A 25906-nucleotide genomic window follows, 5' to 3' on the forward strand; every position below is an offset into this window, starting at 1 on the left:
AAGAGTTCCTCAGGGTAGTGTCCAAGGCCACTATTTTCAACTGATTCATCAATGAACCTTCCTCCATCATAAAGATGTTATAACAGCATTCAGATAAATTCAAGGTAATCAAGCAATGTCAACAAGATTTTGTGGGAGGGAAGTCATCTTTAACCAATTTATTGGAATTCTTAGAAGGAGACGCATGTGCTGTAGACAAAGGAGAACCCGTGGATGTACTGTACTTAGATTTCCAGAAGGCCTTTGATAAGGGCTGGGATTCTCCGAAATCCCGGTCAAGAACAGGCACAAGTGATGCCGGCGTCAACGCCCTCCAGAACCAGTCATTCTCCCTTCCTCGGGGGCTAGAACGGCACCGGAGTGCTGTGCGCTGCTCTGGTGCTGAAAGCAGGCCCTACATGCATGCGCGCCACGGCCATCTCCACGCCAGCCCGCGGGCAACATGGCGGAGCCCTACAGGAGCACGGTGCAGAGGAACATAGCCCCCCCCCCCGGAATTAGCATGCCCGCCGATTGGTTGCCCCCGATCGCGGGCCTGGCCACCGTGGAAGCCCCCCCTCTAGAGTCGGCTCTCCCCGCCCCCCCCCCCCCCCCACCAGGACGGCCAGGTCCCGCCGGGTAGGACCATCCGTGAACGATGCTAGAGGGACTCGGCGGAATTCGCCGGGCACTCGTCTCGTCGAGTGCGCAGAATCGCAGCGGCGGCCGCTTTCTATGGTCCCTGACTTGCGCCACGGCGGCATGATTGGTGCTGATTCTCTGGTCGCCGGAGAATCGGTGGTCCAGCATCGGTGCGGCGTGGCAGGATTCGCGCCCCCCCCGGTGATTCTCCCACCCGGCGTGAGTTCGGAGAATCCCACCCAAGGTGTCACATCAAAGGTTATTCTAACTTATTGGCATGGAAAGAAGATTGGTTAGCTATAAGGAAATAGAGCGTCAGTATAAATCGGTAATTTTTTTGGTTGGCACGTTGTGTGCCACAGGAATCAATACTAGGCCTCAACCTTTTACAATTTATGTAAATGACTTGGATGAAGGGACCATGGGCGCGATTCTCCGCCCCCCACGACGGGTCGGAGAATAGCGGGAGGGCCTTCCCGACATTTTCCCCACTTTCCGCTATTCTCCCCCCCCATGCCCGCCCCCCGACACGAATCTCCCCTAGCCGATGGGCCGATTTCCCAGGCCTTTACGGCCGTTTTCACGAACGGCAACACACCTGCTCTCACCGTTCATGAAAACGGCCGCAAAGTGCCGTTCTGGGTAACCATGGCACCGATTGGCACGGCCGCACCACGGCCGTGCCAAGGGTGCCATGGGCCTGCGATCGTTGGGCACCGATCGCGGGCAGCGGGTCCGAACCCCGCGCACTCTTTGTTCCTCCGCCGCCCCGCTGGATCAGTCCGCGGGGCGGCTGAGGGGCATACCGGCCCACGCATGCGCAGGTTTCACGCATATGCATGATGATGTCATCCGCGCATGCGTGGGTTGGAGCCGTCCAATCCGCGCATGCGTGGCTGACGTCATCGTGCGCGTCAGCCGGCGTTAACTTTGGCGCGCGGGCTTAGCGAATTTCGCTAAGCCTGCGATGCCGAGGTTCACGGGGCCCCGCTGCTAGCCCCGACCGGGGAGCAGAATCGGGTCCCGGGAGGGGGCGCGGAGGTTGCCGGGAAACACGGCCGGTTTCACGGCAGCCTTCACGACTCTCCGCATTTGCGGAGAATCGCGCCCCATATGTATGGTTGCTAATGTATGGTTGCGACTCAAGGGGTTGACTCCTGTTCCAAATTCATATGTTCATATTAGGTCAGAAGTGGGGCCCTTGACAGTTGATTGCATAATGTTCAGTTCCATTCACAACTCCACAGATACTAAGCAGTTCTTGCCTGCATGAAACAAGACCTAGATTTTACAGGGTGCTGTGGTCCCTGGACCTCCCCCACTTAAAATGTTAGGGATCTGGGGGATGGGGGATACGTTGGGAGCCGACCCATTATCTTGACAGTAACCCTAAAGCATTTACTGTTGGGAGCAGTGCTAATTGCCTTAAGCGCCACTTCTATCCCAGTTGGCCAATCAGACAGTTCCAGTAGCACCAGCCAGAATTGGTGGCCACCATGCTGAGGAGCCCAGATAAGTTTGGGGTTGGGTCTTAGTGAGGGGTGTTGGGGTTTGGGTTTACTTGCCTCGATGAGTGTTGCTCCAACAACACACAAGCTCGACACCTTCTAGAACAAACCAGCCCATTTGATTGGCACTCCATCCATCACCTTAAATATTAATTGCCTTCAACGCCAATGTACAATGGCATCAGTGTGTACCATCTACAAGATGCACTGCAGAAACGCATCAAGTCTCCTTCGACAGCATCTTCAAACCCATGACATCTACTACCTGAACCACAAAGGCTACAGGTGCATGAGAACAGCCCCACTTCCAGGTTCCTCTCCCTGACTATTTCATTTATCATCTTTGAGAAAGGGTCATCTGGACTCGAAACATTAGCTCTTTTTCTCTCCCTACAGATGCTACAGACCTGCTGAGATTTTCCAGCATTTTCTCTTTCGATTTCATTCATCATCGTTGGGCCAAAACCCAGGTACTCCCTCCCTATCAGTACTATGGGAATGCTTACACTAACAGTCTACAGTGATTTATCACCATGTTCTCAAGAGCAATGAAGAATGGATTTTGGCCTTGCCAAAGATGCTTATATTCCTGTCAATGGATTAGAAAAAAAGAGCATCACTGGCTTCAGCTTCCTTGGGAAGAGGAGGGTGAAAGAAGTTGGTCAGGTTTTGTACTCCTGATTCTATCTCTTGGGACCTTTCTTGGAAGGCACATGCATGTACATTTGATCAAGATAAAAGTCAAGTTCCATTGTGATAGCCTTAACAATTATAAAAGCCAGATTCACAGGTGAAGAATGGTCACTTGAGTGAGATAACCAGGCACACAAACATTTGTGGAATTGCACTCACTGTATGTCGTAATCGTCAGAAGAGGAGTGATTTGTGAAAAATTAAAGAATAAATGCAACTCTCAACATAAGTCCATTATGTATAACAGTAAACTTTCCTCATGAGGTATTAGTCACTGTTAGATATGATGGCAATAAAGAATGTTGTACTCTTAGCTGTAAAATGTTGTATCAGCAAGGAATAAAACACTTGAAGAATTGTTCGATAAAATAATACACAGAAGTTTCAGAGTAAATGGTATTGTTCATGTACCATGTGCTTTATATGTTGAAATAATACACTTAGGAACCTTACAGAAGACACTTGCCAAGTACATGAGTAGCTCATAAATCTGCAATGTTGTGAGTACTTTCTTAGCTGCTACAAAACGGAACTGACATACTGGTTGGGTTGAACCATTTTTCCCTATGATTTCTGTGTTGGACATGCCCTTATGTGCTTAAAACATGAGAGCAAATGGTAGAAGATAAAGATCTCCATCATGTGTGTTACATGCTGAAGCTGGGAGTTCACAAAGAGTGAGAGATGAGTCAAGAGTTCACAGTGAGCGAGAGGAGCCGGGAGTTCACAAAGAATGCAGAAGGATCTGGGAGGTTAAAATGAGAACGAGAGGAGCCGGGAGTTTAAACAGAGCACGAGAGGATTCGGGAGTTCACAAAGAGCACGAGAGGACCTGGGAGTTTAAAAAGAGTGCAAGAAGAGCTGGGAATTCACAAAGAGCACAGGGCTGGTTTAGCACAGTGGGCTAAACAGCTGGCTTGTAATAGAACAAGGCAGCAGCGTGGGTTCAATTCCCTTACCGGCCTCCCCGAACAGGCGGCAAAACGTGGCGACCAGGGGCTTTTCACAGTAACTTCATTGAAGCCCACTTGTGACAATAAGCGATTATTATTATTATTGGAAGCCGGGTGTTCACAACGAGCACGAGAGGAGCTGGGAGTTTAAAAAGAGCGCAAGAGAATCCGGCAGTTTAAAAAGTGTATGAGAGGATCCGGGAGTTTAAAAAGTGTATGAGAGGATCCGGGAGTTTAAAAAGAGCACGAGAGGAGCCGGGTGTTTAAAAAGAGCACGAGAGGATCCATAAGTTTAAAAAGAGCGTGAGAGGGTCCGTAAGTTTAAAAGGGGCAGGAGAGGATCCAGGAGTTTGAAAAGAGTACGAGAGGAGCCTGAAGTTCACAAAGAGCACGAGAGGACCCGGGAGTTTAAAAAAAGCACAAGGGGAACTGGGAGTTTAAAAAGAGCAGGAGAGGACCAGGGAGTTCACAAGGAGCACGAGAGAAGCTGGGAGTTCACAAAGAGCACAAGAGGATCCGGGAGTTCACAAAGTGCGTGAGAGGAGCCAGGGCTTTGAAAATGTGCGCGAGAGAAGCCAGGATTTCACAGAGAGCGTGAGAGGACCTGGGAGTTCACAAAGAGAGCGAAAGGAGCTGGGAGTTTAAAAACAGCGCAAGGGGAGCCAAGAGTTCACAAACAATACGAGAGGAGCCAGGAGTTTAAAAAGAGTGCAAAAGGAGCCAGGAGTTCACAAAGAGCGCGGAAGTTCACAAAGAGTGCGAGAGGAGCTGGGAGTTCACAAAGAGCAGGAGAGGTGCTGGCTGAGAGTTTAAAAAAGAGAGCAAGAGGAAAGTGAATCTAAGAGCAGAACCAGGTGGATTAAAAGACTGTAAGAAAGGGCAGAGTGCAAGTTTACATCTCCTAAGGAAACCTAAACAATGGTTTGGGTGAATATCGTTGGTTGGGTACTTATTACTATTATTGGTTATACTTGTTGAAATATCATTCTATAATTCATTATTTGTAAGAAATATATTCTATAATAACAAAGAGCTGAGAAGAAGGGCCTTAGTTGATATTGTTCGATATTAAAAGGATTAATTTAGTTTAAAGTGATAAGACATGGCAGGAGAGCTCCAAGCTGTGATCTGCTCTTATTGCTCATTGCGGGGTTCCAGGAATGCTTCCAGTACCTAGGAACAGCATGTGTGCAGGAAGTGTTTCCAGCTCCAGCTCCTGAAATCCCAGGTTTCAGAGCTGGAGCGGCGTCTGGGGACATTGTGGAATATCCGTGATGTGGAGAGTATCGTGGATAGCACATATAGAGAGGTGGTCACCGCGGACTCAGACTCCACAGGCAGGAAGGGAATGGGTGACCACCAGGCAGAGTAGAGGGCCAGGCCAGGCAGGCAGTGCAGCCGGGTGAGATTCTCGCAACGGGAGACAAAGTGCCGACGCCGGAGTGAAAACTGGAGTGTTTCACTCCGGCGTTGGAGGCCGCTCCTCGCCCCCTATTCTCCCACCCCCAGGAGGCTAGGAGCGGCGCCGCGGCAATTTTGTGCGCTGGGCCTTGATGCCGCGTCAAAGTGGCGCCGCGTAAATAACGCGGTCGGCGGCGCTTAAATGACATCACTCGAGCATGCACGGGTTGCCGTCCTCCCCGCGGGCGCCCCGCAAGACATGGAGGATTGAACTTGCGGGGCGGTGGAGGAAAAAGAGTGCGTCCTTTAGAGACGCTGGCCCACCGAGCGGTGGGCACCAATCGTGGGCCAGACCCCTACTGAGCACCCCCCTGGTGCTCGATCCTCCCTCCCCCCCCCCCCCACAGGCCGCACACGCAGCGTTCGCCGCTGTTCACGCCGGCAGCAACCAGGTGTGGTTGGCGCCGGCGTAAACCCGTCGGATTGGGCAGGCCTCTCGGCCCATCCGGGCCGGAGAATCGCCGGAGAATACAGGGAGCTAGAAAGCAAGTTGAAAAGTAGGTCCTCAAAGGATCACTACCAGTGCCATGTGCTCGTCAGAGTGAAAACAGCACGATATAAAGGATGAATACGTGGCTGAAAAGATGGTGTGAGTGTGAGGAATTCAGATTCCTGGGGCATTGGAACCGGTTCTGGGGGTGTTGGAACAAACTGGACTGGTTACACCTGGGCAGGAGTGGGACTGATGAGGTGGGGTGTGGTGGATAGGGGGTGGGGGGGGGGTGGCATTGCTAGAGCGGTTGGGGAAGGTTTAAACTAATATAGCAGGGGACAGGAACTTATGTAAGGATTCAGAGCAGAGGGAATGAGGAAAAAGAAAGACAGCAAGGAGAATAAGAAAAGTGATAGGCAAAGAAATCAAGGGCCAGAATCAGATAAGGATACCATAAAAAATAGTAGGGACAGGACAAAGAATGATAAAAGGACTAGCATTCAGGGTTTGTACCTGAAATCTTGGAGCATTTGAAATTAAATGGATGAATTAGTTGCACAGTTAGATGTAAAAGACTATGATATAATTAGGATTATAAAACACGGGGCAGGACTCTCCGATCCTGGGGCAAATTGTTGCCGACAGCGTCATCTGGCCCTTAGGATCAGCGATCCTGCGCCGCACAGGGGGCCCGCATGGCACCGGAGAGCCTCACGCTGATCCAGCTGCCGATACTGGCGTCAGGACGAGAGCCACGGGTCTGCTCATGTGCGCTACGGACGACACGCATTTGCGCATGCGTGTACATTGCCGTCTCCTCTCCGGCCCCGACACAACATGGCGGAGAACTACAGGTGCCCGGCGCGGAGAACCATAGCCCCACACAGGGATAAGCCCGCTCGCCGATCGGTAGGTCCCGATCGCGGGTCAGGCCACATTGGAGGCCCCCCCAGAGTCGGAACCCCCTCCCCCCTATCAGACTGCCCCCCCGCAGCATGAACACCAAGTCCCGCCGGATAGGACCACACGCGAGCGGCATAACTCGGCGGGCGCTCTGCCCATCGTGCGAGGAGAATTGGCGGAGGGGCTACGTTGAGCGGCCTCCAACTGGCGCCGCACCGGCGGACATGCGTAGGAGTGGCGTCACATGATTCGCAGCCCCCCCCCCCCCCACCCTCCCCCCCCCCCCCGGCAATTCTCCGACCCGGCATGGATTCAGAGAATCTCGCTCACAGTAAAGGATGGGAACTAAACATTGAGGGCTATTCAGCTTTTAGGGAGGACAGACAGAAATGAATAGATGGTGGAGTTGCATTGTTGATTAAAGAAGATATTGATACAATATTAGGACAATTGATGTGGATCCTGTATGGGTTGAGTAAAGAAATACCAAGAGGAAAAAACATTCGTCGGGCTGGCATACAGCCCACCAAACTATAGTGGTAATGTTGGGAATAACAGTAGACAGGAAATCGGAGATGCATATGTTAAAGAAACATCTATGATTATGGGTGACTTTAATCTGCATATAGATTGGGGTGAGTCAAATTAGTCACATTACAATGGAGAAGGAACTTAAAAACTATGGGAAGGGAGGCAGGGGGTGGCCATTACCATTGGGGAGGGTTTGTGCTTCTGATGGGAAAGTAAGCTGCAAGCAAGTTGTGCGCTTCCCTCCATACATAATGAGTTGAGACCAGGAAAGTGGTTTTGGTCACAGTGGTGTCAGGGAAGTGCATGGAAGTAGAACCGATTGAAATAAACTTAAAATTCACTCCCAAACACAGTCAAATTGTTGTTGAAATATCATTTGCCCTATATAGGAACTAGGAGTGTGTTGCTCAGCCCATTGAGTTTGCTCCACCATTCAATATGATGATCCACACTACTCCCATTTCCCTTTAAGTCATTTGTATTCAGAAATCTGCCAATCTCTACTTTACACATACAGAACTGCAGCTTCCACAGCCATCCAGGTAGAGGATTCCAAACAATCACTATCCTCTGAGTAAAACATTTTTTTCTCCTCTTTTGGTTCTTAGTAGCTTCCCTCTTATTTTAAAATTGTGACCCCTGGTTCTGGACTTGTCAATTAGGCGAAACATCTTACCTGTATCTACCCGGACTATCCCTTTCAGTATTTTGTAAATTTACACTGAAACATTTACTTTTGAGAAACTAACGCATAATCGTAAACCTTGGGAAAAGTTATCTATCCTCATTCAGTGGCATTAATGGGGACGCCACTATTGGTCTACCATCGTCAGGTTTGAGGAAGTGAAATAGGCAGAAATCCCTTTTCTAACTGTGACCTATTGCCCCTTTTAGGACTGCATGTGTAGAAATATATATTTTGCTGAATAGGAGGGGGTCAGGCTGAACTGTGTTATGCAAGGTTAACGCAGGTCAGTCTCACAGGTGACAGAAATGTGAAGCAATGGAAGGCTGGCATAACCCATGGTTCAGGACCAGAGTTCATGGCTCTGTCTTCAGCGAAAGGTGGTTAAGAGAAGAGAATTGGAATTTATACCTGATGAGAACTGTTGAAGTTTGTCGAATTGGAAACAGAATTGCTGCTCGCATAAATACCGGGTGATGGTGTGAAACTAGAACCTGCAGTCAAAACAAACAGCACATTTAGAAATCTTACATATCTCACATTAAGATCACAGTAAAAATTGCAGATGCAGATGACAAAAGTAAAGCAAGTACTGGATGCACTTCTTGACCAGAGTGGTGCTCGCACTATTTTTTAGTGCAGATAATAAATTCACATGTCATTGGGTGCGATTCTCCCAAAAGGAACACAGTCCCATTGCAGGCGCGTTTAGCGCATGTTTCCCTGTGCTCACAGTGCCGAGAAACACATGGCTATTCAACCCAACTCGCATAGAGTAAGGGGTCTGAATGGGGAATGTGCAGCCGAGGGCACACAAAGCCCCTTTCTGTACAGTGTAGCGAAAGATTGGGACGCACAGTGTGGAACACCCAGGGTGGAAGTTGGTACTGGGGAAAAAACAGACTACCAATGGGGGGGAAGGGGAGGGGGGTAGACGGAGGGAATATATATGTAAATACCAGGTGCACTATAGATTGAGTTGTTACTCTGTAAAAACTGAAAACGGCCAAGAAATAAATATTTCAAAAAAGATTACAAAAGGGACATAATGTAAAATCAAACTAATACATGATGAAGGGCATAAGACAAACACCTGGAATTCCCGGAAGAACACCGGTGAGTGGAATAAAAGAGTAAATTAGGTAGCTGCTTCTGCTGTCCACACAGTAGAGCAGAAGTCAGGAAGTTGTTCTCTCTGTTGGTCTGCTCCTCCGCAGAGTTTGGAGGCCTCTCGCGAGATTCAATGGCCTCGTCCCGTCACCAGGTTGGGTGCGATGAGGCTGTTAAATCGCGCCCTGAAACTCTCAGCAAGGGTACCACTGCAGCATGGTTTGTGGAGGAGCAAGGTTTGTGGAGGTTAGGGCAGCCAGATAAAATGGCACCCCGATCTGCGACGAGCCTCTCCTGCTGGGCCTGCCAGCAGGAAATGACTCTAAGTGTGGCCTCGGCGGAGAGAATCTACACAAGGCCCAAAATAACGCAAAAGTGCGGTTAAATAGTGGATGCTGCAGCCGCCAAAAAACATCCTGCTAAACATGACCAAAACTGGACAGAGATTTGTTTTCCGGTTGAATCGCGGCCTCAGTGTTCACACATATGCAAGTCGTGAAATTGATCTACTTACGCAGTAAACACCAACTAAACATGCTGGAAAATGTTATGGCTCATCTATTCGAGTGATAAGCAATGTTTCCTGTAAAATTTCATTGTTGAAAAAGCGGTCAGCTTTTTAACTAGTGGTACCTTAAAGTATTTTTGCACCACTGCTGCACTGTACTCATACAGAATAAGGCTTGTGCAGTACCTTTCAGGCTTCTGTGCAACTGCACGTTCACCCAGCTATTACTGATAAATTACCTCCCTGGTACAGAAAATAAACATTTACAAGACTTACTTGGCCCCTCCAAATTTGCACGTTTGCACTAAATCTTTATTGGTGTCCATTTCAGATGAGAAAGGGGTACTTTCTCTTGTACCCCTAACCCTACTCAATAGTTAAAACCTGCCAGGGAATAAATTTCGCAGAAAAAGCGACTCCATTGAATCCCATTATATTGGAATTCAAATTCAGGTTCAAATGTACATTGCTAAAACTATTTTTTTTTAAGTTAAGGATTTGACTTCCCTCGGACTTTCTGTTGCTGTGTTTTTGATGACATTGCAGGTAAAAAATATGACGAAATTCAAGGCTCAACTATGACCAGAAACAGGAGTGTTGGTGATGGGTGAAATTCGCCACTGCCTGTCTCCGGTAGTGGGGTTTCTAATGCAGCAGAGAATCGGGCGTAGGGGAAAAAACAGGATTGGTGCCGGGTGCCAATCTGTTTCCGATGCTCTGGCCGCGGGACCGAGGTTTGCACCCGGGAGCCAGCATGTCGGGCACCATACTCTCCGGGCCCATCGTCCTCTGGGCCGGGAATCACGTGGGCGAGAATCACTACAAGTATTTCCCAGCGTGACCCTGACGTAGTGGATCTTGCTGTGGGGCAAGAGGGGTAATTTCTTAAGGGAGAAGCCCCAAAGTCCACCTGAGGATCACCCTCCCTCCCCACAATGCAAGATCTGCCCACCCAACCCTCCACCGCCCCCCCCCCCCCTTAGATAAAGAGACCTCCCAGCGACCCCCTAAATAAACAGGCCTCCACAGAGATTTCCTAAATAGGGAGACTCCCCTATAGAGACCATCCTAAAACGAAGAGATCCCGCCAAAGACCTCCTAATAATGGAAGCCCCCCCCCACATAGATCCCCAAAATGCAAACTCCCTACAGATCCCCCTGGAAAGAGCCCTCTGTCAGGAAGCCCCTCAGAAAAGAGAACATGTCAGGAAGCCCCCAGAAAGGAGAAAGCCGTCAGGAACCATCCAGGAAAGAGACCCCTGTCCGGAAGCGGGAGAGCAAATCAGTTGCAAATCACCCCCGGCGGGAGAACGTTGGGCTCTGTTTTACCGGCAGCCTGGGGGTTCCCCGATGGCGTGGGGCTGCCCCACAATGGGAAATCCCATAAACCAGCTGGTGAAACGGAGCCACCCGCCGGTGTGCTGAACCAGAAATCTGGAGTGGCGGGAAGGAGAATCCAGCCTATAGTTTCCCAAATACAGAATCTCGTCCAATGTTTCTGACAAGAAATAAGTGACTATTCGTTCTTACATCAATACTTATTGTAATGAAAACTTCTACCTAATCCTGCAATTCCAAAATTTTAAACTTTAGTTAAAAGATTTGTTACAAATGAAGACTAATAGTTTTTTTGTGTGACTGAGAACATGATCAATTGAGCACGCTAGAAAATCCCCCAGAATTTCCTTGTAGCTGCTGCTGCTCCACCACTGCCATTTGCTGGAACTGTTTTCAGGGATGTAGAAAGGTAACGAGATTAACATTGAACTTCAGATGAAAATTAAATAATAAAAAGTAATAACACTCGCAGGCACCTAGAGTAATAATGAGATGCAATTTGCCCAGTCACAAGATTGGCAGGAGTCCAGAGACATTGGGCAAGATCCAATAGCCACAATGTGCCCGAAAAGCAGCTTGCCGTGGTGCAGCATGGTTGATAAAAGCCGAGAGAACCTGCTCCTGGGATCTAGCCGGCTCACAACGCCTAACAAGATCCAATGTGGGCGAGATCACATATGGCAAACATATAATCTCATTCTAATCTGCAGAATCCCGAGGTACCCAAAGGTTTTGGGATTTATCTCTTTAACCCGGAGACCTTGGGCAAGCGCCATTCAGCACTGGTCTCCACAAACTGGGACCAGGTAGATTGGTGCTTATGGGCATTGCCTAGGGAATTGGATGACCCCAGCTGCATGCCCTTTGGCAGGGTGGTACTCTGGCACGGCTGGTGCCACCTGGCAACCCTGGCAGAGCAACCTATGTGCCAGCCTGGCATTGCCACAGTTCCCAGAAGGCATTGCCAGCTGGCATGGGCACTGCCAAGGTGCCAGGTTGGTGCCTACCGTGGGCCTTGGAGGCGGGGACCCTCCCAGAGTGTGTTTGGGCTGGGAGATCGGAGATCGCTTAGGGGGCCTTGGAGATTGGGACGCCATTCGAGCGGAGCTCCCCAGTGTACAAAACGTGACTATAAGTGGCCTTGGCCAGGCATTCCCTGCTGAGGCCCCTTATACAACTCGTGTCGTGTTGTATAGCCATGTGTTTTGTGGTGCTGCAAGCGCCAGGAAAAGCGGATAAACACGCTCGCTATGAGATTTTATTCCCATTTAGTTGAATTGAGCCATTGAGGTGCAAATGGTTATATCAGAAAAATTGTTTACCAGAGATTAATGAGGCTATACAAATCGTAATTTCAAAAGGCAAGGAATTTGATGGAGGTAGACAGTAGGATCCACAGAGGGGAATATCAAAGAGATTGGACTGTACAACTGCTGGTATTCTCATTGGAGAGGCAGGCTAGTTGTCCATCTAACAGCCAGACAGGTCAGTTTCATCTGTGATCTGAGCCACGGAGGCCTGTTCCAGATAACATTCAGAGCCACAGCAGATATTCTCCTCTAAAAGACATAGTTTCATGCCTTCCTTGAACCAGGAAGAGGTGTTTTCCCAGATTTAGTCACATAAGCGGTATTGTGGGGGAACTATTAACTGGATTTGACCTGTAGAGTGACTAAATTGGATGTTGCTGGAAAAAGTAGGTCTTGGTGAGTTCATGGAACGTGAATTCTCCCAGTGAGCAGACACAGCCAGAGTGAGGCACAGCAAAGAGTGAGTTTGGGAATTTGAAGCTAGGTGGGAATTCAAAGCTTGGTGGGGAGGAGGTGCTTTGTATCCCTGGTAACTGACTGGTCAGCAAATTTTCTTTTCATTTGTTTATTTATTTATTTATTCTTTCTTTTTTTGGAATTGTAGTTGTATAAGTTAACCGAAGGTTTAAGACATGGCAGGAGATCCCAGACCCGTGTCATGCTCCTCGTGTGCGATTTGGGAGCTCAGGGACATGTCCACTGTCCCTGGCTCCTTCACGTGCAACAAGTGTGTCCAGTTGCAGCTCCTGTTAGACCGCTTGATGGCTCCGGAGCTGCGAATGGACTCACTTTGGAGCATCCGCGATGCTGAGACGTCGTGGATAGTACATTCAGCGAGTTCGTCACACCGCAGGTGAAAGTTACTGAGGGAGATAGAAAATGGGTGACTAAAAGACAGAACAAGAGTAGGAAGGCAGTGCAGGTGTCCCCTGCGGTCATTGCCCTGCAAAACAGATATACCGCTTTGGATACTGTTGAGGGAGATGGTTCACCATGGAAAAGCAGCAGCAGCCAGGTTCATGGCACTGTGGCTGGCTCTGTTGTGCAGGAGGGCAGGAAGAAGCTGGCCGGACTATAGTGATAGACGACTCAATCGTAAGGGGAATAGACAGGCAGTTCTGCGGATGCAATCGAGACAAGGGTCGATGGTGTCTCGGAGTGGGAGGGGGGGGGGGGGGGGTGACCAGCCAACTGTCATGGTGCACATAGGCACCAAAACTATGGGTAAAAAATGGGATGAGGTCCTACAAGCTGAATTCAGGGCGTTAGGAATTAAACTAAAAAGTAGGACCTCAAAGGTAGTAATCTCAGCATTGCTACCAGTGCCACGAGCTAGTCAGAGTAGGAATGTCAGGATAGACAAGATGGATGCGTGGCTTGAGAGATGGTGCAAGAGGGAGGGATTCAAATTCCTGGTACATTGGAACCGGTTCTGGGGGAGGTGGGACCATTACAAACCGGACGGTCTGCATCTGGGCAGGACTGGAACCGATGTCCTTGGGGGGGGGGGGGAGGGGGCTTGCTAGAGCTGTAGGGGAGGGTTTAAACTAATGTGGCGGGGGATGGGATCCGATGTAGGAAGTTGGAGGGAAGTAAAACGGGGCCAGAAACTAAAAGCAGTATGGGGGAAAGTGTAAGGCAGAGAAGCCACAGTCAAAAATCAAAAATGGCCACAGTACAGGGTACAGTGACTGAGGAGACTGTGAAAAGGGAGGTGGCCAATGCAGGATTGAGGGTGTTGTACCTAAATGCGCGCAGTATACAGAACAAGGTAAATGAGCTTGATGCGCACATTGAAATTGGCCTGTACGATTTTGTAGGCATCACAGAGACGTGGCTGCAAGGGGATCAGGGCTGGGATCTAAATATCCAAGGCTATGTGTGCTATTGAAAGGACAGGCAGGTGGGAAAAGGGGCGGGGTTGCATTGTTAGTAAGGAATGAAGTTAAATCGATAGCAAGGACCGATATACAATCAGAAGGCACAGGTAGAGTTGAGGAATCGCAAAGGTAAAAAGACTCTGATGGGAGTTATGTACAGGCCCCCTAGCAGTGGTCAGGATGTGGGGCAGAAAATAAATCCGGAGATAGAAAAGGCATGTAAAAAAGTCAATATTGCAATAATCATGGGGGACTTCAATATGCAGGTGGACTGGGAATATCAGGTTGGTAGTGGATCCCAAGAAATGAAATTTGTGGAATGTCTAAGAGATGTTTTTTTTGGAGCAGCTTGTGACAGAGCCTACTAGGGAACAGGCAATTCTGGATTTGGTGATGTGTAATGAGGCAGACTTGATTTGGGAACTTAAGGTGAAGGAAACCTTAGGGAGCAGAGACCACAATATGATAGAATTTACCCTGCAGTTTGAGAGGGAGCAGCTGCAATCAGATGCAACGGTGTTATAATTAAATAAGGGTAACTACAAAGACATGAGGGAGGAGCTGGCCAGAGTTGATTGGAAAAGGAGCCGAGCAGGGAAGACAGTGGAACAGCAATGGCAGGAGTTTTTGGGGGTTATTAGGGAGGCACAACATAAATTCAGTCCAAGGAGGAGGAAACATGCTAAGGGGAGGACAAGGCATCCATGGCTGACGAGGGATGTCAAGGACTGCATAAAGGCTAAAGAAAAAGCAAACAAAGTGGCGAGGATTAGTGGGAAACCAGAAGATTGGGAAGGCTTTAAAAGCGAGCAGAGGACAACTAAAAAAGCAATAAGGGGGGGAGAAGATGAAGTACGAGAGCAAGCTAGCTAGTAATATAAAGGAAGATAGGAAGAAATTTTTTCAATATATAAAAGGTAAGAGAGAGGCAAAAATAGACATTGGACCACATGTGGCTGGAGAAGTAATAATAGAAAACAAAGAAATGGCAGACAAACTGAATAGTTACTTTGCATCAGTCTTCACGGTGGAAGGCACAAGTGGGATGCCAGAGCTCCAGGAGAACCAGGGGGCAGAGGTGAGTGCGGTGACCATTACTAAGGAGAAGGTTCTGGGGAAACTGAAAGGTCTGAAGGTGGATAAGTCACCTGGACCAGATGGACTACACCCCAGGGTTATAAAAGAGATATCTGAGGAAATTGTGGAGGCATTAGTGATGATCTTTCAGGAATCACTGGAGGCAGGAAGGGTCCCAGAGGACTGGAAGGTGGCTAATGTAACACCGCTGTTTAAGAAGGGAGGGAGGCAGAAGATGGGAAATTATATGCCGGTTTGCCTGACTTTGGTCATTGGTGAGATTTTAGAGTATGTTATTAAAGATGAGATTGTGAAGCATCTTTTGACTCTGGGAGGAAACCGGAGCACCCGGAGGAAACCCACGCACACACGGGGAGGATGTGCAGACTCCGCACAGACAGTGACCCAAGCCGGAATCGAACCTGGGACCCTGGAGCTGTGAAGCAGTTGTGCTATCCACAATGCTACCGTGCTGCCCGTGTGTTCAGTTATTCAAATGTTTAAATGTCATAGTGCATATTCGTCTTTTGTCATGCATTTTTTCTCCTTTTATTTTGCTTTAATAAATATTTTGTATTTATTGTTTACACAATGATTGGACTGATTCCTCGCTGGGTTATATATGATTTCTCACATTATTCCAAGCATATATACATCCCTAAGAATCGGTGTTTCAAGTTATCTTTTGGGGTTTTGAGACGCTCCCACAGGTAAAATCAGCAGGGATCTTAGAACTGTGTAAATGGTGTTTCCAGCGAAGTTATAGCTGCAGGATAGGAGCAACTCCAAGGAAATTCTGGGTCAAGTTTGACCATGCTGAAAGTTTATATGGACCATTGAAGACTGTTTTAGTTAGCTGTTCTGCTGATATGGTGACAATTGAATTGATAGCAGCGCTACTTCTGAAAGCATTTAATGTTGAATACTGCTTTAAAGAGAGACCAGATTGCTGGGGCTTTTCGCCTTGCACTCATTTAAGATAAACGCAGAATGGCAAATTTCAAGTGATCTACATGACAAAGTGGTGCTGATTGGTTGGAAAATCAACTCTGATTGGCTGAGACTTTGCCATGGAGAAAGCATTGGGGAATTAGATGCTCCCCATGTGTCTGGCTAATTCAAAAAAGGCACAAGACTTGAACATATTCCTTTTGTTTGCAGAGAGAAGGTTTCCACAGAATAATTTATGTCACTTATAACAAGGATAAATGACCATGTTATGAGCTCAACAGATTATCTTAAATTGGTTATTAGCGTGGCTATTATCTAATTGTTCAGCAAGTACCGCCCAATCGCGCAATCACATTTAACAATAGATGTTTTGTCTAGAGTTTTGCAAATGTAGGCAATTGAGTAAGGTCTGTATCCTACATGTTACGTACAGCCAGAGGAATACGTTGTTCGATATGAGCAACCAATCATTGGGATGTATACCCCACGTACCTGACCTCGCAATGGCACTGAAATTCCTACATGAATTTGCTCAATTATGTTGGAGTGGAGTCTCTTTTAGGACTGACGGCAGCATCCAAGTAGTGGAAAGTACCACTTGCATAGCAACAGCATGAAATGTCTTGCTCAACCTGTTGTTCAAATTTTTTGAGATACTTTTCCTAGCCAGGGCAATTCGATGCGGATTGAGAACTTTTCAGGTCCGAACGTTGGCGGCCTTTTGCAAGTTCGCATGATACACAGCAAACAGTATCCTGGCCAGGATGTCCAGTGTCCTGCAGGATTCTTTGATGCACTTTATTTCTGCGTGAGAAAATCACTTGGGGCTTATTTATAAGACTGCTGATAATATTGACTTTCTCTGGTAAATTCTCTAAACTTTTGCTAAATTTAAGCCACCTCCACCCCCAATGTTAATCAAACGTGACTGTTGAAACCTGAGTGGGTACAAGTTGGATGCCCGATTTACATCCCTCCTGATCTTACACTCCATTAAAATCAATGGAATATGAAATCAGGTTACTTTACCAGTCCTTCTCATTGTTGATGGCTGTGTTAGGCTTGAATTGTGGCTTGAATCTATAAATAGGTTTGTCATGCTTCTGGGATTTGGTCGGACTTTCCTCGCTGCAGCAGTCACAATCTAACAGAGAGTCAGGTTCCTATATTGCAGAGTATCACAGAAAGTGCTCTCGCAATAATATGTGATATTAAATAAATAATATTTAGGTTCTGCATTAAATGATTAAGTATGGTCCTTAATTTTCTTTCAGTTGACTTTTTCTTTTGATCAGTGCTGCTGTGAAGTTTAATGCAACAGCATTAAGCAAAGTAACTTAATTATGACTGGAGCATTGAAAAAAAAAAGAAAAGAAAGTAAGACTCTAATTTTAGAGCACATTTGAATTCTGGAAATGTTAAACCATACAACAGACAAGCCATAAAAATATATTTGCGGCTGGAAAAAGGTTAATGAGATCATTTTCTAAATTTGCTGATATAAAGATAAAGGAATTGATTTTGTTGGCCCCAACTCTTTCCAGGGAACTGTAAAGGAGCAGTGTGCCTAATGTGTACTGCACCTGTCCAGGCTTGATGTCTAAGCCATAACATGGTCCAGTGACAGCCTTAACCTCCTGGGGAGCAGCAGCTAGAATACACAAGTGCCAAAGATCTGCTAGATCACAGTAAGAAATGTGTCACTTACTTTTAAACTTGTTTGGTTCTCTTGAGAACCTCATACAAGCCCACTTGGGCTTGGTTACCTTAGCCATACACTTCAGTTTCAGCACTGCCCCCAGTAACCTGGGACAACATTAAGAGGGCAAAGGCCCAGAAAACAGGCTATTTGCTTGACCTCCACAGTCAATGATTTCCCAAGGGCAAAGGTCAGTAGAATCAGAATGATTATAGTTTGAGGAAATAACCTGAAGTTAATTATTAAAAATATTTGTGCTGCAACATTTAGAATGTTATCCCAAAAGTAAACAACACGGGTTGTGGGATAACTTCATCTGTGTGAGGCTACTCCAGGCCTCAACGCTATTATTTTGAAAGTTTGAAATAGTGGTCAACAATTAGCGTATCACCATTCAGAACATGAACAGGACCACAAGGGTCTCAAAGTAAATTAGTTGGGAAGCAGACAGAAAGGAAAGAAATAACACTGCACTAACCTTGCATCTGATAGGAATATGCCGTTTGGCCAGGCTGGGGTGCAGCAAATCCTGGGCTGTAACTAAGGCATCCAGTCTGCAGTGCAGATTGTGCTTGTGGTAGTCCTCCTTCGGTCTTGATTCCTGCCAACAGCACACCCAAACTGGTTGAAACATTATATTTTGTAATGCCGTTTCTTTAAATGAAACTTTCATCCCTTTTCTTTTACAGTGGACAATTGACTAAACATCGCTGTAGAATAATTAATTTACAAAGCCTCAGAGAAGTGCCTTACCATAAGTGGGCAATCCGTAGTGCTGGCCTGTTTGAGAATATGCTGCATAGACTGCTGGCTGCTGCATTCCTGAATACTGGGTTTGGCCAGCATAAGGTGTCATTGACTGCACTGCTGGTGTGGAAAGAATGTGTGGGTATGGCCTATGGAGAAGAGAAAGCTATGTCAAAACAGTGTGATTCTGGCCGGCTGAGTCAATGCCATCCGAATCGCAATCCCCCCACACTTATAGACATTTTTGTTTTGTAGTTGGGGCGTTTTGTGCCATAATTTCTTTTAAAATTTAGAGTACCCAATTCATTTTATCCAATTAAGGGGCAATTTAGCGTGGCCAATCCACCTACCCTGCACATCTTTTGGGTTGTGGAGGCAAAGCCCACGCAAACATGGGGAGAATGTGCAAACTCCACACGGACAGTGACCCAGAGCTGGGATCGAACCTGGGACCTCGGCGCCTTGAGGCATCAGGGCTAACCCACTGCGCCACCCTGCTGCCCGATTTGTGCCATAAACGAGGTGTGTGAAACTGAAAAATGCTGGCAAGGCTGGCTCCAAACACACCCACCCGCCCCCCAACCCCAATCGCTGGGAAAGACCACTTTCCCCACCAATCGTTGTCATCAGGCCCTCCCTCCAAGAGAGCGACACCCAGCATTGCGAAAACCTTCATGTTCTCAACCCTCCTGTTCCCCTGGAAGTGCAAGTCTGGCAGTACGAGGGAAAGTTTCCGGCCATAGTGAAATTTGCACCTGTGCAAGAGGAGCCCCCTTTTGTCTCACGTGACCCCACAAGCAGAAATAATATAAAGAAAATGTGTTGCAATCATGCAATCCAGATTTATACCCAATTTGGTTTCTATGGAAATGAATGTATAAATAAATACTGAGAAGGCATTTCCCTTTGACTGACTATAAAGTTTGTTTTATACGTACTTGGAAGGATATAGCTGTGGTGAATATTGGTGTATTCCTCTTGGACTGTAGCCACTACTTGTTATTACTACAGGAAAGGGAAAAGACAAGTGAAACATTAAATGACAAGCAGAACAAATGCATTTTGGATTTTGTGGCACAAACTCAAGTTAAGCAGGTGTGAGATGACAGAATAAACTTAAACAACTAGGCATCTGCGGAGATAAATGCATAATGCATAGCAAATAACATTTAGCATGGTTAAAGGAATTGCAACAAACACAGATTAAGATGTCTGCAAAAATGTTGGTTGAAATATAGAACACTTAAATTTATGAAGTACTGATTTGACACATTAGTCCTGTTATATTAGGTGGATTGGTCAGGTGGATTGGCCATGATAAATTGTCCTTAGTGTCCAAAATTGCCCTTAGTGTTGGGTGGAGTTACTGGGTTATGGGGATAAGGTGGAGGTGTTGACCTTGGGTAGGGTGCTCTTTCCAAGAGCTGGTGCAGACTCGATGGGCCGAATGGCCTCCTTCTGCACTGTAAATTCTATGATATCTATGATATTGCTGCAGTTGGAAGTCAGAAGACATAAATGCAATATGGGGTGTGATTCAGCGACCCTATTGTACCCTGTGAGGATCCAGGCTAAATTGGGCGAGAGCTCCAAATCAGGCTCCGCGCCGGGAGATGGACCGATTGTGAGTCACTTGACTTGCTCTGCCCGCTGCGATCTGGATCTTGCCCTTGGTCGACAGATCTGTGGACTTAAATTAGCCTAATGTCATATTTAAATACACAGACGTCGGATTCACCCAATGCCCGGGGCTCAACAGTGCCCTTCGAGACCTCACCAGTGAAGCCGTTTAGTACTGGTGTGGACCAGGCATAACGGCACCTCGGGGTGTCTCACAGGGCATTAGAACCCCCGGATGGTCAGGATAGGGCAGGTTTGCACCCTAGTAATGCCAGCCTAGCACCCTGGCTGTGCCACCATAGCAGCATGTCCGGATGGCACTGCCTGGGTGCAAGGGGCACTGCCAGTGTGCCCAGGTGCCAGGTTGGCACGGGTGTGGGGCGGGGAGGTGTCGGACCTGGGGTCGGCCTTGCCAATTGGAGAGGGGGTGGGGGGGGGGGGGGTCCCCAATGACCTTGACAAAGTTCGGCGGTGAGGGATTGATAAAGCCGGGAGGGGGGGGGGGGGGGGGGGGGGGGGGGTAAATCTCTCCAAGTGCAGCCACAATGGGGAGAAACTCCCCAAGGCCAAAGAAAGGGGCAGATTGCTGTTTCTCAACGCTGCAGCTGGCAACAAAAACCTTGCTAAATGTGCCCACAAGCTGACTTTAACACTTGTCCGCTGAATCGCGCCCATGAGGCTCTGAGGACTGAGCACTGATCACCAAGAATCTAAGTTTGAATGTTAGAAGTTTTTAAAAGTTTGAAGTTATTCATTCTCATACTTGTAGCCAGTGGTAATGAACCTTTTGAGGATTGCAGTCGTAAACATTTAAGAAATTGCAGTCTTGGGGATGGCGAGGAAGGGGTGGGGAGGAGGTGGGTTACAGTGAGGCTCAGACTGGCAACAGATTCCCAACCATCTCCACCCTCACCCCTGAACTCCTACCACAGCGAGGGAGATTTTAACCATGAGATCTCAATTTTATGTTCTACACAGCACATTAACCCTTAATCTGAAGAGAAACACCACGTGGTAGATTGGTGGGATTGGGATTTTGGCTGACAGTAGGCTGCCACCAAGTACCTGGAGGAAAGGTTCTCGCGGTTGGGACCTGCAGCAAGTGCCTATGACTGTGATCAGAGAAGAGGAGGAAAGCCCAAGGCAGTGAGGTTCAAAGTTTGCTCATGCACCCCAGAGGAACACTCCAGCTCCACCCCCCCCCCCCCACCCCCCGCAAGGAAACTAAGCGGGATTGGTTGTTATCATTGTGTCAGGGTCCCAATTATGAAATTGAACACCAATATTTTCAGGTCAACAAGCCTTTTCGATGCTGAATATTAGCTCCACAACTCCACAAATGTACTATTATTACTCTTCCCAGCTGTGGGTAATATTTTGATTGTGGATTCTGATAAATTTTGTTTGGTCACTTAAGTTTTGAATGCTTAGTTGCAAACTTAATTTGTAAAAATTAAACCATATGTGTTTCTAGGTTAGATTTGCTCTTTGAATAATTTGAGGATTGCATAACTTGGAAAAATGACCCAGAATTATCTCTGGCCAATTAAGTGATAGTGAACTAGGTCAGTAATGTTCCTAGCTGGATAGGTTGAAGTGCTGTGGCATTTACAATGCTGTACAGTAATAACAAATGACTGCTAAAGTAGATCCATACGAGCCCAGCTGTAAACGTTTTCCATTTGTTCATTTTTTTTATTTAGACAAGGTACGAACTCACAGGAATGGAATGAACAATTCCATTGTGGGCTTTTCTCACTACTCTTTGCATTTTAATGTGTGTACAGAAATTAAAACATGACAATAAGTTTGAACCAAAGTTGATTTTTATTTTCAGCTCGGCTTCTGACTGAACAGGAAACACGTGGCATTTCCTATTTCAAGATTCATGACAGAAATTGTAAATGTTTTGTTCCACACACATGAAATAAGGAAATATAAACTTCAAATGTTTCATTTCCTTTGTAGGAATAAGGAAGTTCACCTAATTAATCTACAAAATTAAAAGTTAATGTCAAATGGGAAACACAGAATTGGCTTTAAAGGACATATTTCTGTATACTTCAATATTTGAAAAGATAATCTTCTCTTGACCGACTGGATACTAAACGAATACAAGGTAAGAGAAGGTAAAGTTACTGCCAGTGTGCAATCGCATTTTCAGTACCATTGACCTGAAAAAGGCCTAAGACATGCAAAAGATCAAGGAATTTCAAGCGTAAATTGAGTTTCTGTGATCTTCTGTGCTAGTTTAAAACAACATCGGGCGCAATTCTCCGCCCCCCACGCCGGGTGGGAGAATCGCGGGAGGGGGGGGGCGGTCGAGTCCTGCCACCCCGCCCCGGCACCCACACGCGATTCTCCCACCCCCCCAAAACGGTGCGCCGAGATTTACGACAGGCCGCTCGGAGAATTGCCGCTCGCTGTTTGTAACGGCCGAGCAGCGATTCTCCGGCCCGGATGGGCCGAGCGGCCTGCCCAATACGATGGGTTCATGCCGGCGCCAACCATACCTGGTCGCTGCCGGCGTTAACAGTGCGCGAACGCTGCATGGGCGGCCTGTGGGGGGGTGGGGGTGGAGGGAGGATCGAGCACCGGGGGGGGGCACTCAGAAGGGGTCTGGCCCGCGACCATTTATTTTTTATTTAAAAATAAATGATTTTTAGTTTTGAAAATTGGGTTACTTACAGGTACTGGTCTAAATACTCTAATTAAAAATTGCTCATAATTTCGTGATGAACCCATTTCCACCTGTATGTATAAAACTGCGCCATGTTGCCACTCTTTAGTGTATCAAAGAATATAAAGTACTGTTCGATTGTGCTGGTACATGGAAGATTTATGTCCAGCAATAGCAATTGAGTTAGAAGGCAGTTTGTACCCTGATTGCACCCAAAGCGGAAACTCTATCCCAATATATGCGACTATACCACTGAAACCTTTAAGTTTAGTGGGTACACACGCGTGTCGTTTGGTCATGGTAGCACAGACACCAAGGTCGGAATTCTCTGGCCATTGGAACTATCTGTTTTCGCCTGCAGCAACCCCTGCCTGCGAGTTTCCTGGCGGCTTGGGGTGGCTTCAATGGGAAATCCCATTGACAAGTGGCAGGACTGGAGAATCCCCCACCAGAGAAGGATGTGCGGCCAAGAAACATGCAGCAGGAGGACTGGAGAATCCAGCCCTGCTGCGGATCCCCTTATACTGAAAGGATTGCTAATACTTTTATACAAGGTCATTGCGGTAAAATACCGCATATTCCACTGACAATCTTCTCGGGTCAGGTTGTCACTACCACTTCCTGATCAATAATAGTAAGGTGAAAAAAGATGCATCTTGTGTAAAAATTATGGAGACTAACAAATACAGAGCAAAAGGACTCTCGCATGCAACAATTACATTGTAACTTTACAGTGTTACTTTATACAATCACTTTTTCTGTCAATAGATTTTAATGCCACTGGCAAGGTTAGCATTTGTTGCCTATCCCCAAAGGCCTTTCAAAAGATGGTGCTGAGCCACCTTTTTGAACTGCTGTACTATATGTGGGGCAGCACGGTAGCACAGTGGTTAGCACAGTTGCTTCACAGCTCCAGGGACCCGGGTTCAATTCCGGTCTCGGGTGACTGTGTGGAGTCTGCACGTTCTCCGGATGTCTGCGTGGGTTTCCTCCAGGTGCTCTGGTTTCCTCCCACAGTCCAAAGACCATAAGACATAGGAGCAGAATTACGCCACACGGCCCATCGAGTCTGCTCCGCCATTCAATCATGGCTGATATTTTCTCATCCCCATTCTCCTGCCTTCTCCCCATAACCCCTGATCCCCTTATTAATCAAGAACAAGAAGATGTGCAGGTTAGGTGGATTGGCCACGACAAATTACCCTTAGTGTCCAAAAATGTGAGTTGGGGTTACTAGGTTACATGGATAGGGTGGAGATGTGGGCTTAAGTGGGGTGCTCTTTCTAAGGAGCAGTGCAGACTCGATGTGCCGAATGGCCTCCTTCTGCACTGTAAATTCTATGATTCTATGTGGTGTAGCTACACCCACAGTGCTGTTAGGAAAGGAGCTCCTGGACTTTGATGCAGGGAAAGTGAAGGGATGGTGATATAGGTACGTCACGGTGGTGTGTGTATCGGAGAGGAACTTGCAAGATAACGGCATTCCCATGTATCTGCAGCCCTTATCCTTCCTGGTGGTAGAGATCATGGGATTTGGAAGGTGCTGTGGATGGAGCCTTGGTGAGTTGCTGCAGTGTATCTTATAGATGGCACACACCACTGTTATTGTAATGGAGTGGTAGAGGCAATGAAAGTTCAACGTGCTTAACAGGGAGCCGATCAAAAGTGCTGCTTTGTCCATAATGTTGAGCTTCTTGAGTGTTATTAGAGCTGCACTCATCGAGGCAATTGGAGAGTAACCCACCAGACTCTTGACTTGTGCTTTCCAGATATGTTTTGGGAAGTCAGGAGGTGAATTACTCACTACAGAACTTCCAGCCTCTGACTTACTCTTGTAACCACAGTATTTATATGGCTGGTTCAGGTGCAACGGTAACCCCCCCAGGATTTTAAAGTTGGGGATGTAGCCACTTTAATACCATTGAAGGTTAAGGGAAGATAGTTAGATTCTCTTGTTGGAAGTAGTCATCGCCTGGTACTTGTCTGGCATGGATGTTGCTTGTCCCTTATCAACCCACCTTGAAAGTTTTCCAGGTTTTGCTGTATGTGGGCATGAACTACTTCAGTGTCTGAGCAAATCAAATTGCGCTCAACATTCTGCTAACATTAGTGAATATCACCATTTCTGAACCATTCTGGCCTACAACACTGCTGAAGTAGAGTTTCTCAACAACTTTGCCTTCCCAACTGTTGGGACTATTGTCCTTGATGAACAGGAGATGATCTACAGATAATGTGGGTTGGGGGAGGGTGGGGGTTGTGCGGCTGACATTATATTCTATTGTACCTTTTTCCATACTTTAAGTGCTCTTTGAATGAAACAGCTCTGCCTGCAATTCCAATTTTCTAATTATATCGCTAGTTTCTGAAGCCTTGGACAACACAATTTGACAACGTGAATAGAAAGGCTACCATTCTTTCAAGAACAATCAACCCCAAAACTTTTATTTTCATTAAAAAAGAACATCAGAGCCAATCCCGCCTTCAATGTGACAGGTAGAGGATACTGTAACACAATATAACAAGTAAATTTGAAACAAATAAGCTGCAATATAGCACACAAACAAAAAACATGCAATTTTTGTCCCATCGTAGATACTTCAACGGCATGGTTTCAAAACAACTGTGTGATCTTGAAAAAAATCAGGAGGAATCTGCTCAAAGCAAGGAAAATGAAGTTGGCTGTAGATGGCATTTGAGAAAGATTCTAAATCATTAAATTGGGCAGTGAGTGGGTGTTCATTTTTGACGTCATTTCCATAGGGTTAATAAAGATAAAGTGCCACATGAACCATCTTTCTTTCATTGCACCAAGGCAGCCCCAAAAAATATACCCACTAAGCTGGGTGGGTGCACAGTCGTGCTGGAGCCTGACAGGTACCTATCCATCATGGTCCTAGAATATGGACGAAACACTGGCCCAATTATAAGCCACTCACAACTCATTCACTTGCACAGAACCCACACAGTCCAATCTGGTTATAGACTTGATGCATTTATGTGCAGTGTTCAATCACATGCATTGGAATATAGATACATCCTGGGCGGCATTCTCCCCTACCTGGCGGGACGGGGGGGTCCCGGCATAGGGGAGTGGTGCCAACCACTCCGGCGTCGGGCCTCCCCAAAGGTGCAGAATTCTCCGCACCTTTGGGGGATAGGCCCGCTCCGGAGCGGTTGGCACCACGACCTCTGGTG

General features: G+C 47.1%; 1 protein-coding gene across 10 annotated transcripts in view; it reads right to left on the bottom strand.

The window, feature by feature from the left end:
* eya4 (EYA transcriptional coactivator and phosphatase 4) overlaps window positions 1-25906 on the bottom strand; it is a 623026-nt gene that overhangs the window by 148785 nt on the left and 448335 nt on the right. For all 10 annotated transcript variants that reach the window (XM_038799374.1, XM_038799376.1, XM_038799375.1 and 7 more), the window contains 4 exons: window positions 19347-19413; window positions 18415-18557; window positions 18140-18262; window positions 8200-8282 (listed from right to left, as the gene is read on the bottom strand). In XM_038799374.1, the coding sequence (XP_038655302.1) occupies window positions 8200-8282; window positions 18140-18262; window positions 18415-18557; window positions 19347-19413 (416 nt within the window). The remainder of the gene's footprint in view (window positions 1-8199; window positions 8283-18139; window positions 18263-18414; window positions 18558-19346; window positions 19414-25906) is intronic.

This window comes from Scyliorhinus canicula, chromosome 6, assembly GCF_902713615.1.
Source record: "Scyliorhinus canicula chromosome 6, sScyCan1.1, whole genome shotgun sequence".
Classification (NCBI taxonomy): domain Eukaryota; kingdom Metazoa; phylum Chordata; class Chondrichthyes; order Carcharhiniformes; family Scyliorhinidae; genus Scyliorhinus; species Scyliorhinus canicula.